The following is a 17,005-nucleotide window of genomic DNA, read 5'->3' on the forward strand; positions in this document are numbered from 1 at the left end:
CGACTATACGATGCTGAGGCAGATATGTCGGAGCAGTCGTTTGACCGGCAAAATCAAGGATGCATCGGCCATGAATAGTCGCTGGCGAAGGCTTGCACATATCTCCTACCGGATGGCACCACTGCTGCAGTATCAGATGATGAGACGGACTTGTACTTGAAGTTGCTCAAGCAGACCCAGTAATGGGTGACTTGCTTGTAACAGTCACATTACTCTCGGAGTCTCGGGTGGGAGCCTAAGGTCCGAATATGGACGGAAAGTCACCTATCGGGTCATATGGCATGCTTCGCTTTGTAAAACTGAGCGTCCGAGGGTTTTTCATATTATAAATGCAGACTGCGTGACCCATTGTCACGACCATGACGCAATCGTGACAGATTTACTTCCTGACCCACTGATGGTCGCCGTGAAAGGACATAGTGTCCTTTTTCCTGCCGTCCGGAAAAAGGACACCTGCTTTGCCCGCCGTGTGACTTCACTATTATTATGCTGTATATAACGTAACCTACAGTGTATGCGGATCACATAGTAGTCACGTGCCTTGTAACCTACTGTACTTTCTATTGCTTGCCGACTTAATTGCGCATATTTTCACGGTACTGGCTGGTGTGTAGTTTATGAAAGATAGAATTGGCTGCCCACTTCAGCGAGGCGTCTTTTAGCGGCGGCAATACATGACATGAGAACATCTTGCGAGCCTGTCCCTCCAAGGCCCACTTGAATCGCGGACACCAACGTACCACCTTCCTTCAGTACTACTGTTACTGTGGTATCCAACAGTGGTTCCTCGAAGGACGTGGGATCCGCTAAAAGATGGGATCTGCGTGACAGTGAGGACGACGGTATGGGAGCTTAGAGACGATGGGACCTACGATTCGAAGATACCAAAGGACATTGACAGTGGCGAACTGTTCACCCGAAGCGGTATACTTTCCTTCCGGGAGCAGATGGTTCGACCTGTATCTTCGTCGTATGTGGCCCTCGGGAGACGAGCTGTAGACACATTAGTATGAATTAGTATGTCAGACGCAAACCAAAACCCACTATTCCTAAGCGCCGCAACCATCGCAATCAAAGCTGCGTCGAAGGCATTTCCGTCGTAGTTGATGCATGTCGCGTCGATGTATAGCACCCAAACTGCTTTACCGCTGCGGATGCTCAACGAAGATGTGTCGACAATTCCCGAGCTGCTCTAGCGTCAACTTGGGGTACTACTACTAGAAGTTGAAGGGTCTTACGCGAGAAATGCTTCGTTCAGCCTGTCCGAGAGGACTTGAGCTTCCTCGCTCGGAGGACCCGGCTTAAATCGAGGAGAGCATATGGCTGGGAGGTCAAGATTGGGTACTGATAACGCAACATATAGCTTTAAGCGTGATGCGTTGTTCATAAATCTCAAGTAACGTACCGATGTACCCTTCCTCAGGGTAGTCGAGCTCAGGTTCAGCAATCTCCGCCTTCACCCCGCAGACGATCGTCGTGTCCCCAACTCGCACCAACGAAGACCCATCTGCGGTCGTAATAGATCCTGTCTTCCCTCCTCAGCAGCTAACCAGGAATGTGTGGACGAAACGCGCTCACTCACCGACGTTCACGGTGACGTCGCGCCACTGGTCAACATTCCGACCGTCCGGTCGGACATTTTCAGCAAGAAACCGTTCCAGGTATATTCGTGGGTGCAGTCGCTGGAATGTTGCTGCTTTGAGAGCAGCTTGCTCTGAGGTGGAGCTGGATGCTACCGCTGCCGCCATAACTTCGGGAGGAATGGCACTCGGTTAGGGCCGAGAACTTGAAGTTGGACAGCTGCGCGAAGATGTAGCTATAGACTGACAGGGTATTCAACTTTTGGACACGATCAGTATACCCATCGCATGTTCCTCTGGCATGGGGCCACAAGAGGATATAATACAATCTCCACGACTCATCCTCCAGCGGCACGCAAGTCATAATGGGCAACATAGCGAATAGATACTGTAATGCGCAAAGCAGACCAGTTCAAATTAGCAGTGTGGTGAGCGGTCCTTGCAACATAATAACTTGTACAATGTATCAAATGCGATGTCTTCCCTATGAATAATGTACGGATGTCTAAACCTGAATAACCCCTCTTGCGATAGCAATCTCTGCGTTGATGATGCTACTCGTCGCCGCCCCGATGCAGACGTTATTCGACAGAACCACAAACTTGATGTCCAGCACCCGACATTGCCTCACTCGCCCCACCGAGACGCCCGCTCCGTTCTGGTAGTCTCTGTCAAGCCGAGGTTGCGGCCGGTCGGGCTCCTCGTGCACGAATATCGTATGCCGTGGGGCCGACGGGCACCCCAATGAGAGCGCATCGGACGTGTACGCCGCCAGCGCCTCGCGGACCTGCTGGGGGCTCGGCGGGGGTCGCCGCGCAAAGCGAACAGAGACACACTCGGTGTGACCGTCAATGACCGGCACACGGTTGCAGGAGGCGGACAGGCGTAGTGGGTGCCGCGCGTGCATGTCGAACGCCTTCTTGCCGTCATCGGTTTCCGTGATCCCGCCGAGGATCTTGAGCGTCTCCCACTCGATCTTTTCTTCCTCCCCGCTAATGTAGGGCACGACGTTGTCGACAATATCCAGGCTGGCTACACCTGGGTAGCCCGCACCGGAGATGGCTTGCATTGTAGTGATTATGCATGATTCGATCGGGCCAAAGGCCTTCTCCATGGCTGCAAGAGGGATCACGACGCCTGTCGTGGAGCAGTTTGCATTCGTGACGATGAATCCTTTCTTAAGAGGTGGCGAATGCAGGGCTCGTTGTTGGGGTATGATGGAGAGGTGGGAGGGGTTTACGAGGGGGACGATCAGAGGCACATGTGGGTCCCTCCGGTAGTTCTTCGCATTCGAAAATACGATCAGCTCAGCAGCCCTGAACGCAGCCTCTGGATACAATCCTTGATGTAAATATATGTCGACGGAGTAGAAAGGTTTCACTCACCGATATCTCCGGCTGCATCTGCATCCAAGCCCGAGAACACCACCGTGCAATCCTGGAAGTGTTCGGGCTTGCACGGCTGGACGACGAGTTCGCGGACGGCGCTGGGTATCGGCACTGTTTGTTTCCAGTTGACTGCTTTCGCATACGGCTTTCCCGCAGATCTCTCCGAGGCACCCAAGGCAGCTACCACGAAAAACGGATGATTCGCCAGCAGGGAGATAAATCGCTGCCCGACAGTGCCCGTCGCACCCAGCACGCCGACTTTAACTTGACGATCGGGGAGCATGGCCAGCGCGGGTGGACCGTGCAAGGGGTACGAGGGAGAGAAATGCTGCACTGAATGGTTCCCGCCACAGCTGGATAATCCTTACGAGGATCGTGGGAATTTCATCAATGTACTCCGCCGAGGCGCGTCGTATAGAACAGCCTGAACTTGACCTTCGCCCTCCCCGTCAACGACGATGTCGGCGCCCAACGCAGATGCGGCGGCGCAGCGGATTTATCTGCCAAATATCAAGCACAATAGTGCTTTGTTGACCGTCAAGTTCCTTTCGGCCTGCCTTGCTGGTGCGACTGCCGGAATACTGGGCCTACAGAACTGGCTCGGCTTCGCGCTGTTCATCGCGTCCACTCTGGTGACCTCTGCGTGCATATATGTCATTAATTGCAAGGGACGACCAGCGAAATATGTCCCTGGAGGTCTTTGGGAGCTCGTGAACCCAGGCCAGGACAACATCTTCTCTTTCATATTGACGTGGACACTATTTTTTGGTGAGCCGCGACTATTTCGCCAGTTACCCCGTATAGTGATTGATCCGCTTTGCGCTGATTTGCGCAGGTATCGTACATGGTATAACGGACTTTACGTAGAGAGCGATCGGATGACTAACCTTCCCTCATAGTGTACGACTAATCCGCGGGGCGTGCGAGAGAGAGACAGTTCTCCACTCCATGTCCCGTACGTTCTCTGGATATTAGAGCCTTACGATTTGTCGTATGTCGTGCTAACACAACCTCTGCATGTTTCAGGTTCTATTTGACCTCGATTCTTGTCATCATTCAAGGGCCAACGTGACAACTGCGGTCGAGGGTCGCGAATAAGAAATGCGTATATTTGCATTAGGTGGGGCGCCCTGAGTGCCCAGGTACCTTGCCTGGTAAAGCAACCGTCGAGTATTCATGACGCTGCCTTGTAAGTCAGAGTAACACTTGACATAGATCGTTCGGATCCGTAATCTCTACCAATCGATCGTTCATGCGCTGATGGAGACTTTCTGTGAGTTACCGAAATCACTGCTTCTCAAGATGTGGATTCAGACGCATTCAGAACCTGAAGCTTGAAGTGAAGCTTGAATGTGAAGCGCGCGGGGTACGCTGAGAACAAGAACGGCCGGTTACAACGGGACCTGCGCCATGCGTGGTGAACGCTCACACTTGCGAGGCCGTCGTCCAGCGCGTTACGGTACGAGCCTGAAACCGTTGAGAACGGTGCCTTTCCGGCGTACGTTACAGCGCGCTTCGCGAAATTTCTTATCTAGATGGCCGCCACGTGTGTGCGACCTCGTGGATGGCACGCGGGACTGTGGCTGTGGCGGCACTTCGGTTGTGCGCTTCCGAGTCCTTGTACCATGTAAAGGGTGTCCAGGACTATCAATGGCGTCTCACTTCATCTGTTTTCCCCGTCCCTTGCTTTTCTACCATGACCTCCTCCTACGTCCTCCTTCAGTACGGTGAAGACCCCTTCGAAAATTCGTTCGAGGATTTGGAGGGTCATTTCGCGTTCTCCGTGTGAGTGGCTCACGATAGCCTAGGGCATGATGGACGTATGTCTCATTTCGCGCGGCTATAATACAGGTCTGAGGTAACTGCGTCCTCGTACTCGACACTCGACCTATGGCTTATGTGTCTGTATTTTTTAGTTCGAGCAGAACCCTAACCTCATAATGGTGCGTACCTATCCGATTTCCTGCCCATCGGCTGATATGGTATTAGACGCTATCCAGAGAGCCGGAATGGGCGCAGCTACATCCTGACATTATGGGCCCCAGTAATTCATATCTCTACTTTGGTCCAGCCAAGTCTCCTGGCTATCTTGTCTATGGCAATGGTCCGACGCAACCCATGCTGAATTCGCTACGCCAGAAGAAAGACGGCAGCACGTATGTTAATATTCATCTTCTTCCGAGACATCCACGCCGCTGACGCCGTGAAGATCTCGATATTTTACAGCACAGAACGGCAAGGATTTCAAGTGGAGGATTTCTCAGAACAGGATGGAGGTAAGTGGCACGTTCTGCGGCTATATTGTTCCATAGCAACGTCTTCATCTATCCGCAGTGCGTCGACAGCAGTCGGAACGTAGTAGCGACATGGGAAGTCGCCCCGCCAGAGGTGGAATACTACGCGCGAATGACACTGAAGCACTCCGCGCTTGCCACCGTGACTGAAATTTTGACAACCTTGACACTAAATCGCATGGCAAGAGCATTGAATTGGACTTCCGCGGTCTAGATTGCCGACCCCATCACGCACATAAATCTGGACATCACCGACCCGACTATAGAACACTCCGTTACTACTGCTGTGTACAAAGCGCCCATGCCACTTATCTGCACTTCCCCTCATGTCCCTGCCTACGTCATGTGCCTACCACCGTCTCGGGGTCAGGGACTTTACAGTACTTCTTTAATTCTCACATGGATTTCGTATGGACATCACGGATACTTTAATGTCGCACACAAATCGGCGCCGACCTACACCGCGGTCCAACCCCTAATCCTCCTTACGCAACTCTTCCAGCAAGCTCGTCAATCGTTCCCATTCGGGCTCGTCTTCAAAATCTTTCGTTCTCCCAATGAACGTCCGAACGATGCTCCGCGCCTGCAACTGCCACTTGGATCCGTCAACCCGAGGTCCGAAGTTTCTCAACAGATCCACAATCTCCTCGACTTCGCCCACGGCTTCGCGCCACTTTCCCACATCCGTTTCTCCCTTCTCTATCGTTCCAGCGGTGCTACATCGGTAGCTGTCCAAATACGCCTTAAGAGCCTCTTCCCACCGGGACTGCCAAGTCAAAAGCTTGGCGTAGGCCCGGAATATACGAAACGAGGATACGCGGGGCAAAATCGTGCGCTCGAAGAGGTCCATAAGGATGCGAAATAGGCCGCTGGTGGCAGCATGAGCAGCGGCAACATCTTGCCCACCCGTAGCCCCAGCCTGGACATCTGTAGGGTCACGGGTGACGGCGTCTACAAGTCGTTCTAGGACGACTTCATCAACGCATTTTGCGCCATCTTTCCCGGCCCTCTCTTCAACAATCCGACCGAGCGCCCGGCATGCCTCTGAGAGCTCTCCGACGTCCATCGAGACGATCATATAATTGTACCACATGCGCCAATCGTCATAACGGTACTTGATGCCCTGTTTGAGGGCCCTAAAAGCGAGCATTTTGTTCGAGAACGGCACGCTGGGTGCAGGCTTTTCCTCGTCTGCTGGGGCGCCCATATCCCTTTCGGCATCCTGTCCGATACGACGTTAACGTAAACACGTGTATGGATCGTCTATACAGCCCACCTCATCATTGGCAACTGGCTTTTGCCCCGCCTCTTCCATACGCAGGTAGACGCTAGCGAGATTATTCCAACTCTCACCATCCTCGTCGTCGATTGCGACGCAGCGCGAAAACGCTTGCCGTGCCGTCTCCCAGTCTTCTTCTCGTATGCAAGCACAGCCTAATACAAACCAGGATCGGTGTAATAGCGGATTAATCGCCACCGCACGGCGGAGGCAGGATATTGCTCGCGCGTATTCCCCTCGCGAAAAGTGGTATCCGCCCAATGAGCGCATTGCCCTCCCGGATTTCTCCCCGGAGATCGACCATGCACGATTATAATGGTTGATAGCGTTGGCAGGCTCTAGGTCGCCCAACAGGCACCACAGCTTGGCCTCTCGCGCCGCATCCAAAAATCCTCTCCGGTGGCTGGTGCTCTCCTTGCCTCGAGAGAGCACGACATCGGCTTCGGCCTTGCGGCCCTCCAGGAGATCCCGGACAATCGCGACGCCCTTATCCGGCCTCTCCATTGACTGCCAACACTTGACCACCTCTTCCCACATTTCTAGACGTTCGAAGATTGCTAGTGCTGATTTGGTTACTCCGAGGGAAATGTATTGCAGAGCGAGCTCGCGTTCCAATTCCCACCGGCTTGGTAAAGGGATGTCGTGGATATATAGGAGTCTCTCCGATACGGATGAATCAGCCGTGGGCATTTGGTCCACTAATGCCTGCAATTGCAAGGTAGACCTCTCGACGGTGCGAGTCCTGGTGGCTTCGAGGCGCGAGCGGAGTAGAAGCGCCATGGTGTGCACCGACCAATTAGCTGGATGTGCGATCACACGATTGACGAAAGCGGACATTTCCTCGTTCGTCAAGCCGTGCGCGGGCGACGTATTTTTGACGTTCAGACACAACGACAGCAGGATGCATTGGTCGAGTGGGTGAAGCGCAGGTTGAGCAGCGGGGTCAAGATGCCCAAGACGGGAGGTGATAGACCCATCAGCAGCTTGTGACGAAGTAAACTTGGTTTGTTCCAATAATGTATCATCGTTGAGAGCCAGCGATTCGGGAAGCTTGGTGGCACCGGCAGATGGGCCATCCGGCTCCCTCGCATCCTTCGAGGCGATGGCGGAATTTGATTCCCTCGGGGGAGACTCCCCTCGGGGTCGACTCTCTGCCAGTAGCACGAGTTGACTGACGTCGCTCTGCTGGAACCGCGTGCGTCTCCCGAGGGCGCCGCTAAGTTCGTACTCAAGCCCGGTAGCTCGAGCAGCACGGGCAAAATAATCTGCCGCTGATTTGTTATTTGAGAGACGATGCTCGAGCAGGCCTTGTTCCAGATGCAGTTGGCCCAGCAGATCACGGTCGGACGATACCGCTGGAATCAGAGGATGAAGCGATGAGAAGACACTGTCCGGAACAGCAACAGGCTCGTCGAGAACCTGCTGATGCACTAGCCAGGTGCGTAAACTCCACCATGGGGCCGTCGAGCAGCGGGAATAAGGCAAAGCCAATAAGATTTGAGCGAAGCGGAGGAAGAGGGGACCTCTAGCCAGATGGTAAGCGGGCTCACCGCCATACGAGAGCTCTGAGACGGCCTTGCGATCCAGCAGCTCTTCAGTTGCTGCTTCTGCAGTTTCAGGTGAGAAAGGTAGGAAATCCGCATACTGTACTTGAAGGTCTGGGCCGGTCCAGTTGGCTTGTAGGAAGGCATGGAGACATGCTACTGCATAACCTAGTCTAAGAACTTCAGTTTCTATATCCTGCGCTTCAGGGAGGTCAAGCCAGGAGGAAATAGGGCCATCGACTATGTCCGAAGTTTTGATGGGCCGTAAAGCGAATACGCGGCCGGCGGTGGGTGATTTCAGGGCATGAGAGAAAGATCCTTCGACAACGCTCTTGATCACATCAATATGGGGAAGTGTTTCATGACCTGAGCCAGGGTCTATCCATTGACCCGTCAGTAAAGATTTTTCAATCGCTTCTACTAGCTGAGTTTCCATAATGGCAGCGGTCCTAGGAAGAGGTGCGTCTCGGCTAATCCCGAAACTTGACGTTGTATTCGGAATGGCTAGCTGCTGTTATCGATAGGAAACAACAGTCAAAATTTGCAAGGTACGCATGCTGCAAAGTCCGAGTATACACAGGATTAGAGCTAAATACAGATCTTTGAGATTATAACGCATGTCCGGTAGCAACTATTGAAAACGAAGAAGTCCCTGTCTATGCACTGTAACCCCATGATAATCCTCCCGGTCCCGCTGGCCCGCCCATTGCCATGAATGCCCCTGAAGGTACAACAGGATTGCTGATGGACTGCGCTAGGATTTTTCTCTTGTCTTCCCAAGCCTTCAGCGCTTTCAGAAGCTGGACAACCTTGTCCCGTTTACCCTGACGAATGTCGTTGATACTCACGGTACCCATCTTCACGTCGTTATCGAGCAAGAAGTCGAAGAGCCTAAACAGCCCGTCCAGTTTGTCATCACTCGGATTGGTCGGGAATGCAGAATCAGGCACGGGAGGAGACGACGGCTTCCCCTTGATCGACTCAGCCAGCCTCAGGAGCGCAAGACCGCCGTACAGCGAGCCTGCCGAGCCTGTAATATGGAGATTTTGTGGCAAATGTGAATTGGCCCAGTCAACTAGCTCTTGATCGATGTCTCCGGCCTAAAGTGCATCAGACGAATGCACAATAGACTCCATGAGAAAGGACGCTATTATGAAGAAGTCGCATTAACTAACGTACCCCTCCTGATAGTGGCGTGCTCATCCTGCGCATCTCTCTTGATGGCCGTGGAGGTACCGGGCTCTTTGGTGACATGGCCTTGGGAGTGTGAGGCTCGGCGCCATTCGACAGGCTCGCGTCATCTGCGAAGACCGAGTCCAACCTCGCACGGTCAGGCTCCTTATTCTCAGTGCCCCCAGCAGAGGGCAAACCCATCAAGATGCGTGCGTCACGACTCGAAAGCTGATTGGGGTTTTCACGGCGAAGAGCCTTCTGCGTGGCGGCCCGAGCACCGGGTGACGGTGGGCGAGGGGCCGGGTTCATAGCTTGCGCCACAGTGAGTGGGATTGTAGGAACATTACATGATGAAACGACGGGTTCTGGGAATGGAGCGTCATGTGGTTAGTGTCTATATGGAACGTGGGTAAACTTACTTGTATAGTCCCTTCCGATGGTCGCCTTCATCAGAGCTTTCATCCATTCACGGATGACCAGTTGTTCGTCTGAACTGAAGAAGTGCGACCTCTCGGTATCATGCACGATCTTGAATCCGTAACGCCCAGGGTCGACGTTCTCGTCTGCTACGACCCTATAGCCCACGATATTGATGTAGCCCTTCAGCTTGGTCTCCTAAAAATCCACCCACGACATCACTCTGCATTCCCGTTCAAGTAAAGCAGCACTTACGGTTTTACTGTTGCTACGCATGTAGTACAAATGCGGCCCCTTCAACACGAAGTATCTGAGTTTCCACGTGTTATAGCGTTCGCCCTTCTTGCGCATCCACCCGTTGTGATCGGGTGTGCCTATCTGTTCAAGGACGCTCTGCCCGGGCTTCAGTTGGTTACCCACCAGGCCACGCGGCGCTGTAGCAACTGCGTCGGAACTTGAGATAGTGCGTTTGCGTAAGCGCTCAGGTCTTTTCTCACCCTCCTTCGGTGGACTTGACTTCGGTTTGTCCCTGAAGCTCTGGCGAGGAGTAGACCCGTCCGCGGTGGACGGTCGGCCCGAAGACTTCTTGCCCCCGCCGTAGATCTTGGAGAAGCCGCTTCCAGATTTTTCGGAAGTTAGGTCGGCATTGTCAACGATCCTAGAGAACGATATCAATACGACAGCACGCAAGCAGCAGATAGGAACGCGTACGAGGAGTACCTGGGAGGGGGCTTCCGTGACTTGCCCAGGGTTCCACTGAAGGTGCCTCCAAACAAGCTCAGACGATCTGTCGATTTCGTTGCATCGACGCTGCGTTTGCCCTTGCTATGCCGACTGACGACGCTCTGTTCGTCCGACTTGCTAGATTCCCTCTTGGACGTAGCTGACATTGGCGAAGCGCCCTCCTTCGACTTCAACGACTCCTTGTCCTTTTCCCGAGGGGACGAGGAGTCCACGGAACGACCGAACATGCGACGGGCGGTCTTCTTCGCCTTTGTCGGAGAAGCTTGTGCAGTCTCACCCTGCAAATACAGACACAGCATTGTCAGTCAGACGACTGACTCAGACGATCATGCAGCCTATTCCATACCTCGCTCATGGCAGCCCGATCTTCATCCCGGCCTTCCAACAGCTGCTCGGCCGATGCAGCCTTCGCGGCCAGCGCACCATCACTCGGCGATAATGTAAGTTGCGGCGGACGGTTCTTCTAGTCCAAATCGCCCAAGTATCACCGAGTCAGGATATCAGCATCCAAACACCACAGATAGTACAAAACTCACGGCTGACTTGCCATTCGTCTCCGCCCCATTGGGCTCTCCAGGAACCGCGAGCCCTAGCCCAAATTTCGTCTGATCCTGATCGGCAGTCGCGTTTAAATTGGATCTTGCCGACTCCCTGCGAGATTCCAGGAACTCCTTCGTGCTCTGTCGAGCATCGGGACTAGGCAGCGTGAACTCGCCGGTGCCGCTGTCGCTGCCGATCATGGATGAGAAACCAGCGGATTCGGGCGCAGTGCTCATCGTGTTGGCTGTGGCCGGCGTAGTCGGGCTCCGGCCGACGCTCTGCGCCGAGCTCTGAATCGAGTGGGAGTGAGAGTGTGAATAAGAATGTGAACGAGAGTGGGAGAAGCCTTGTGAGGGCTGTGAGGGCGAGGCTTGCGTGATGATGTTCGATGGCTGATGGTCAGAGTAGACTATAGACGGAGGGCGGCGTAGCTCCTGGATAGCGTTGGCTATCCGGACGCGCTTCCCAAAAGCGGCGATCCCGATCTCTGACTTGAGCAGGTTAGCATCTAGTTCGAGGAGGACATCTCCGGTAATCTCTTGCTCTAAAAAGAGGGCAATAGATAAATTAGTGTTTAGTGTACCTTAAGGTGAAGCTTACCGATGAACTTGTCGCATACAGTCTGGTCAAACCCTTTCGATTTGAGCCATTCAACAACTTCTTCCACTGTCCAATCTGTGGGATGCGAGGAGGGCTTCTTGAGCAATTCGTCCGACGTGGGAGCTAACTCCGGGGGTTCTGCATGCTGGGCAGGTGGCATCGCAGGTGCAGAAGTCACAACAATCGTCTGCGGTTGCGGCATCTGGATGGACGAGGCGGATGGCGAAGGAAGGCCGGGTGTGACGTCCCGCATTGTTGCGGAGGTGGATACTATAGCGGTGGTGGAACTCTGAGCAGTCTTGCTTTCAACAGACAACCGGTTCGTCGACGGTTCCTTGTGGATAAGCAAGGGTGACGACATGGGGGACGTAGGTGTTGGAGGAGCAACGTTCTCTGCACTTGTTGAAGCCTGGATAGGGGGGTATATAACCGGGAATGACGTCCTTCTAGCTGTAGCAGTTTGAGCCTCATTCTCGTCTGTCGGGGGGAGATAAAGTTCGTGGGATGACATGCTAGGAGCTTCTTCTGCAACTGAATTCGCGATAATAGCCATGATCGCTGGACCCGTATCTTCCTCGTCCTCCTCTGTGATGTGCGAGTGCCGCCGGAGGTCCGGAGAGCCCTCGTCCTCGTCCTCGCTCTCATCACTCATCTCAGCTTCAATCGGCGGGCCCGACGCACGCAGGCTCTCCAGCTGAGCAGCTTCAGCCGCTGCAGCCCGCTCGTTCGCCCTTCTCGCCTGCTCCGCCAGCCTCTGCCGCGCGTCCTTGTGCCAGTTCTCCCCCTCTGCATCGGACTCCAGCATTGCCTCGCTCTCGCTTTCTCGATCAGTGACGTCGCCCTCGCGCGTACTCGCGAAGCTGAAGCTGCGCGCACCGTCCCGATCGCTCCGGCCCAGCTGCTCGATAGCCTGCTGCACATCTGTCATAGTTGCCCGCATAACTTCCTCGCCCTGGCTGGCCGCCCTTGTGTGGTTACCGTTTGTCGTAGCAGGAGGGCTGGCCGCGGTCGATTCGGGCTCTTCTGATAGTGTTTGCAGGGCGGAGCTGCTGCCAGTGGCTGGCGCTGGCGCTGGAGGCGCCGCCGATGAGTGCGGAGGAGACACGGAAGCAGCGGGAGGAGCAGGGGTGGTATAGCTTTGAGGGAAAAGACCCGTCTGACCCGCGAGATTTCGACCCTACAGGGAATATATAGATTCGTCCATGATTGATCCCTTCGCCCGTTCCTAGAACTCGTACGACGGAGACTCACCTGCCACCAGCCGTCCCCATATAAGTCATCCTTCTCCAGCACTTCTATCCGCTCACCAGCGCGGAACGGGACCTCGTCGTCGTGCTCCGGGGCGAAATCGTGGAGCGCATAGACGTACTCGGGCATCACTGCGGTCGCCCAGTCGTGGAAAGTTCGAAAGAGAGCAAAGGAGAGTGTGGTCGGTATCAGGAGGGAAGGAAGATGAGCAGGTTTATTGGCTGTCGCGCAGGCCGGGGATATCGAGGGAATGGAAGCGTGTGAGTGCTCGACGCTGCCTAAGACGTCCTCGAGGCCCTCAGCTGCCAGTCGCAGGCACGGATGACGGCACGATCAGAGTACTTTTGGCCAGCCAGCGCACGTGGATTATTCGATCGATTTACGCTGTATTACGACTGTGAAACGCACTTGGAGGTTGGGCGAGTGCTATGGACGACGTATGATCATACCAGCGCCTAGGCCGAAGGTAGAAATCAGAGAAAACCAAAGGAAAGTACGGGACAATTGATGGAGAATAGGCGAGCGCTGTGCGCTGGCTGGAGGTCGTGCCATAGACGACTGGAATAGGTAGTGCTGTAGCCCTAGTTTAGGGTTCTGCCACAACGAAATCATCTAAATAATTGAGGCAAGTCATCCATGAAGTCCGTATTGTTTGTCAAAGAAGCTATGTAAGTACCTCCATGGGCTGTGCTCATTTGTGTGCATAAGCGGCAGACTTTGTGCTTGTATTGATATAACAATTCTGAGTTACACGGTAACATCGAATGTCATTACGCCCTAGTGTAGTATCTGAAAAGATCGACTAACCCAAAGCGGGCGTCTTTCAGCAAACCGCGGAGACCCGATAATGACTTGTTCTGATTCAGGAGATCGGACAGGTTGAACTTGGACAAGAACTGTGACTCGAATAGCCAGTGTAGTATAAAATCCAGTCAAGGACCGTCAAATCACATCACAGGATCGCGTTTATCACTTCACCCATCTCCGCACAATGTCCAAAAAGCTGGGTACGATGTCCACAGGGAGGAACACCGATATCTGTCTGACAGTGGGCTTGTAGTATTCGTGACAGGCAACGCCAACAAGCTCAAAGAAGTTCGAGCAATCCTGGCGCAGGGACAAGCCATCGAAATAGATTCGCGAGACCTCGATAGTAAGTTCGCCTTCCCATTTATCCCTACTTCCATTCTCATAATCTCCCATTACAGTTCCAGAAGTCCAGGGAACCACGCAAGAAGTGGCCGTAGCCAAATGCAAACGCGCCGCTGAGCTCGTACGCCATTCCAACCATTCCCGCGTCTTCCCCGTTCATATCACAACCACGATAAGCTAGGGGGCCCCTGCATCACCGAAGACACTGCGCTGTGTTTCAAAGCCCTGAATGGCCTCCCAGGGCCTTACATCAAACACTTCATGAAAGAACTCGGGCATGACGGTGCGTCCCCACCGCTCCAGCCGTCCTTCCCTCCCCACCTTACGCCCAGCCCACCTCTCCAGGCCTGAACACGCTTCTCGAGGGCTTCCCCACGAAAGAAGCGTGGGCCCTCTGCACGTTCGCGTACAGCGCCGGCCCAGAAACCGAGCCGCTCCTCTTCGAGGGCCGCACGGAAGGCACAATCGTCCCGGCGCGGGGGCCCGCCGTCTTTGGCTGGGACCCGATATTCCAGGCAGAGGACACGGGCAAGACGTAAGTCGCGCATCGCCAAGGGGTTTTGTGCACAGCTGATGCCTTCTCATTTCGCATTCCATTCCTACATGTACATTCCTACTTGTGGTATTTTGGGCGATAAGTTATGCCGAGATGGCGCCTGAGGACAAGAACCGCATATCGCACAGATATAGAGCGCTCGACAAGCTTCGGACGTATTTGCAGGGTATGGAGAAGTAACGGCCGGGTACTGTAGAACCCGCGCCACAGGGATGAAACTGCTTCTGATAGAAGACAACGCACTCGTGGAGCATGATATTGAGCGGAGGCAAACCTACTAGTACACAGCAATCCGGACCTATGCAAGTAAAATTACAGTTTCGACTTCTCACTCGCCTTCTTCGCGTAAGGGTTGACCTTGGTGTGGGTAGCAGACACGAGGAGTGCACCGCTCTTCTTATTGCGAATCTAGAAAACGCAAACAGATGTCAGACAGATGCTAGTATGAATATGCCCAGCGCGGCCCGGGACAGGGGAGTCGAACAAGCGCACCTCGCATCTCGCTGCCATGATGCGTCCGGCAATCGTGAGCGTCGTCGCGACGACTCTCAGGCGTGCACCCCTAGCGTCGTGGAAGCGTTAGACTTCGGATTGATGGAGAAAAGAGGGAGTGTCTTGTGGGACTCACACGGGAGCGGCGCTGTGGTAAACGATGTCCATTGCTTGCGACATCCCTGACCCGTCGATTCCTATTGCGATACCCAGCGCTATGAGGGGCATGGATGTACATCTGATGTGAGAGAAGGACTATTGAGTCTCACGGGAAGTAAGTCAGATATTGTCGGTTCACGCACAGGTCGACCAGGTATGCAGCACACGCGCCATGGAGTGTCCCGTATGGATTGGACATATCTGCTCTCACACAATTAATGTCTCCCATTCGCTTCAGATAAGTAGGACTTTACCTTTGTCGACCGTGATCTCAACTACCACAACCGCCTCCTTCGTCTTGGCCTCCCCCACCTCTCGATCGTACACGTTCATGTCTGTGATGTCGAACCTCTGGCCCACGAAGTTCGCAAAGACATGACCCTCGTTGACAAAGTGCTGGAGGATATTGAGGTTGAGCTGCAGGTCATCCAGCGATATGTTCGACTTGATCTTCCTCGAGTCATAGTATCGCGCCTTGGGCAGAGCACGAGTCCAGGACGCGGACATCGTTTCAGACGATTTCGACGTGTTCGACATGGCGCTCTCAGTCGCCGGGTGGCTCAATGCAATGCAGCGTATGCAAGATCAAGTCGACGTCTTCGCACTCTGAGAGAGACGCAAGCTTCCCAAGACCATCGGCGGACATGATGTTGCTGTTGCATTGAGTGATCGAGAAGGCATTCACAGATAGATTCAAGCTCCGCGGTCGTGGACATGGACTCAGCGGTTTAGACCGCTATTACACAACCCACTTGTCCAGATTGCCTATGTAGTACCACAGAATATAGAAACAGCATAATTAACCAAGAAACCCCCCTACATGCCCTGTATCGACAAGACCACGAAGCCCGGTAGTTATAGTTTGGAGGATGGCTCCATCTTGATATGCACGCCCGATGAAACCAGGCGATGGTGCGTGTCATTCCAAATCTATGGGAACGTTAGTCACCCATATGTGTCAGTGGCTGAAGGGAGGTAACATGATACTGACCTCACAGCGAGCAGACATAATCCGAGAGCCGACAGCAATGGTCGTACTGACGATCCTCAGCTTGTCTCCTCTGGATAGATCCAAAAACGGGCGTAAGGCATCTTCAGAATTAACGTAGCACGTTGAGCTCACAGCAGGGCAGGTGCATGGTATACGACGTTGAGCGACTGCGATACTCCGGGAGACCCTGTGCCGCCGGTTACGAGCGAGTACGCGGCGAGTGGCAGAGACGAGCAGCTGCAGGCGAAGTCGTGTCAGAACACTCCGGAATGGACTGGCTGGAGTGAAATAGCCTCACTCATCAATGAGATATGCAGAGCATCCACCGTGCAAACTCCCAAGACCATTGAGCATATCTGCCCCGCGAGAAGATTACGGTACGCTCCATCCCACAATGCCTGAGACATACCAGATGAAACAGTGATCTCGCATACCACCTTACACTCTGTCTTTCCTGGCTCATCCGCTTTGGGATTAATGGAGACCTCGGTCAGCTTCAGGCGCTTCCCCACACTGTCCGCAAACGCAGGTGTATCGGCATTCCGGGAGAAGAACAGGTTCAGCCAACTTGCTGCGGCCTGCTTCACTTCTGGCGAGACATTTCCGGGGATCTTGGACGCGTCCTCAAGGGAGACCAGGGTGGGCGGCTTCATTGAGAGTGATCATGAAATCTCATGAAATGCATCGCGTCGAGAAACCCCCGCCAGCCGCCGCCGGGCATCAAATTTCAAAAGAGATAAACACGTGCCTCTGATTAGGTATATCATTATCAATTCCCCGAGGATTCCCCGTTCAAGTATGCCTGGACCTTCATGTAAATAGAGCGCAAAACCAATGCATTATTGGAT

The 17,005-nt window shown here is 53.9% G+C and overlaps 9 protein-coding genes across 9 annotated transcripts; 3 read left to right on the forward strand and 6 right to left on the reverse strand.

Annotated features, from left to right (window-relative positions):
- Window positions 1–615: 615 nt before the first annotated feature.
- On the reverse strand, window positions 616–1,749 carry GLOTRDRAFT_69878 (uncharacterized protein; the record flags this gene model as incomplete). The annotated part of the gene is made up of 6 exons (XM_007863826.1): window positions 616–820; window positions 873–993; window positions 1,045–1,187; window positions 1,239–1,344; window positions 1,406–1,525; window positions 1,583–1,749. Coding segments are annotated over 6 exons (862 nt in total), but the record flags the coding sequence as incomplete, so codon positions are not given.
- Window positions 1,750–1,932: 183 nt separating this feature from the next.
- Window positions 1,933–3,298, reverse strand: GLOTRDRAFT_135900 (aspartate-semialdehyde dehydrogenase). The gene is made up of 2 exons (XM_007863827.1): window positions 2,966–3,298; window positions 1,933–2,909 (listed from the first exon to the last, which is right to left on the reverse strand). The coding sequence occupies exons 1-2, from the start codon at window positions 3,249–3,251 to the stop codon at window positions 2,086–2,088; spliced, it is 1,110 nt and encodes a 369-aa protein (XP_007862018.1). The 5' UTR covers window positions 3,252–3,298; the 3' UTR covers window positions 1,933–2,085.
- Window positions 3,299–3,426: 128 nt separating this feature from the next.
- Window positions 3,427–4,223, forward strand: GLOTRDRAFT_69883 (uncharacterized protein; the record flags this gene model as incomplete). The annotated part of the gene is made up of 4 exons (XM_007863828.1): window positions 3,427–3,736; window positions 3,804–3,815; window positions 3,868–3,923; window positions 3,995–4,223. 3 exons carry the CDS (start codon window positions 3,427–3,429, stop codon window positions 3,876–3,878), a joined length of 333 nt encoding a protein of 110 aa, XP_007862019.1. The 3' UTR covers window positions 3,879–3,923; window positions 3,995–4,223.
- A 441-nt stretch (window positions 4,224–4,664) lies between these two features.
- On the forward strand, window positions 4,665–5,476 carry GLOTRDRAFT_125209 (uncharacterized protein; the record flags this gene model as incomplete). The annotated part of the gene is made up of 6 exons (XM_007863829.1): window positions 4,665–4,753; window positions 4,820–4,826; window positions 4,885–4,911; window positions 4,958–5,124; window positions 5,178–5,244; window positions 5,303–5,476. The coding sequence occupies 6 exons, from the start codon at window positions 4,665–4,667 to the stop codon at window positions 5,474–5,476; spliced, it is 531 nt and encodes a 176-aa protein (XP_007862020.1).
- GLOTRDRAFT_135902 (TPR-like protein) lies at window positions 5,455–8,521 on the reverse strand (the record flags this gene model as incomplete). Its single annotated transcript, XM_007863830.1, has 2 exons — window positions 5,455–6,484; window positions 6,539–8,521. The coding sequence occupies 2 exons, from the start codon at window positions 8,519–8,521 to the stop codon at window positions 5,738–5,740; spliced, it is 2,730 nt and encodes a 909-aa protein (XP_007862021.1). The 3' UTR covers window positions 5,455–5,737.
- An 85-nt stretch (window positions 8,522–8,606) lies between these two features.
- Window positions 8,607–13,261, reverse strand: GLOTRDRAFT_135903 (uncharacterized protein). Its single transcript, XM_007863831.1, has 10 exons — window positions 13,216–13,261; window positions 12,811–13,148; window positions 11,560–12,736; window positions 10,956–11,503; window positions 10,766–10,882; window positions 10,387–10,697; window positions 9,931–10,333; window positions 9,678–9,873; window positions 9,265–9,623; window positions 8,607–9,185 (listed from the first exon to the last, which is right to left on the reverse strand). Exons 2-10 carry the CDS (start codon window positions 12,934–12,936, stop codon window positions 8,742–8,744), a joined length of 3,681 nt encoding a protein of 1,226 aa, XP_007862022.1. The 5' UTR covers window positions 12,937–13,148; window positions 13,216–13,261; the 3' UTR covers window positions 8,607–8,741.
- A 602-nt stretch (window positions 13,262–13,863) lies between these two features.
- On the forward strand, window positions 13,864–14,695 carry GLOTRDRAFT_33333 (uncharacterized protein; the record flags this gene model as incomplete). The annotated part of the gene is made up of 5 exons (XM_007863499.1): window positions 13,864–13,960; window positions 14,016–14,080; window positions 14,137–14,242; window positions 14,305–14,494; window positions 14,599–14,695. Coding segments are annotated over 5 exons (555 nt in total), but the record flags the coding sequence as incomplete, so codon positions are not given.
- A 132-nt stretch (window positions 14,696–14,827) lies between these two features.
- GLOTRDRAFT_125213 (uncharacterized protein) lies at window positions 14,828–15,703 on the reverse strand (the record flags this gene model as incomplete). Its single annotated transcript, XM_007863832.1, has 5 exons — window positions 14,828–14,923; window positions 15,008–15,077; window positions 15,144–15,245; window positions 15,310–15,367; window positions 15,421–15,703. 5 exons carry the CDS (start codon window positions 15,701–15,703, stop codon window positions 14,828–14,830), a joined length of 609 nt encoding a protein of 202 aa, XP_007862023.1.
- Window positions 15,704–15,863: 160 nt separating this feature from the next.
- Window positions 15,864–16,848, reverse strand: GLOTRDRAFT_54445 (uncharacterized protein). Its single transcript, XM_007863640.1, has 5 exons — window positions 16,567–16,848; window positions 16,456–16,513; window positions 16,290–16,394; window positions 16,158–16,227; window positions 15,864–16,096 (listed from the first exon to the last, which is right to left on the reverse strand). The coding sequence occupies exons 1-5, from the start codon at window positions 16,808–16,810 to the stop codon at window positions 16,022–16,024; spliced, it is 552 nt and encodes a 183-aa protein (XP_007861831.1). The 5' UTR covers window positions 16,811–16,848; the 3' UTR covers window positions 15,864–16,021.
- Window positions 16,849–17,005: the final 157 nt, after the last annotated feature.

Source organism: Gloeophyllum trabeum (genome assembly GCF_000344685.1).
Source record: "Gloeophyllum trabeum ATCC 11539 unplaced genomic scaffold GLOTRscaffold_00002, whole genome shotgun sequence".
NCBI classification, from domain to species: Eukaryota; Fungi; Basidiomycota; class Agaricomycetes; order Gloeophyllales; family Gloeophyllaceae; genus Gloeophyllum; species Gloeophyllum trabeum.

Coding starts and splice junctions, on each gene's coding strand:
- GLOTRDRAFT_135900 (XM_007863827.1), bottom strand. CDS start 3,251: ATGCTCCCCGATCGTCAAGTTAAAGTCGGCGTGCTGGGTGCGACGGGC. Junction 2,910..2,965: donor AGATGCAGCCGGAGATATCG/GTGAGTGAAACC, acceptor GATTGTATCCAG/AGGCTGCGTTCAGGGCTGCT.
- GLOTRDRAFT_135903 (XM_007863831.1), bottom strand. CDS start 12,936: ATGCCCGAGTACGTCTATGCGCTCCACGATTTCGCCCCGGAGCACGAC. Junction 11,504..11,559: donor TGTATGCGACAAGTTCATCG/GTAAGCTTCACC, acceptor CCCTCTTTTTAG/AGCAAGAGATTACCGGAGAT. Junction 9,186..9,264: donor GCACGCCACTATCAGGAGGG/GTACGTTAGTTA, acceptor GATGCACTTTAG/GCCGGAGACATCGATCAAGA.
- GLOTRDRAFT_54445 (XM_007863640.1), bottom strand. CDS start 16,810: ATGAAGCCGCCCACCCTGGTCTCCCTTGAGGACGCGTCCAAGATCCCC. Junction 16,514..16,566: donor CGAGATCACTGTTTCATCTG/GTATGTCTCAGG, acceptor CTCGCGGGGCAG/ATATGCTCAATGGTCTTGGG. Junction 16,228..16,289: donor TACCATGCACCTGCCCTGCT/GTGAGCTCAACG, acceptor GGATCTATCCAG/AGGAGACAAGCTGAGGATCG.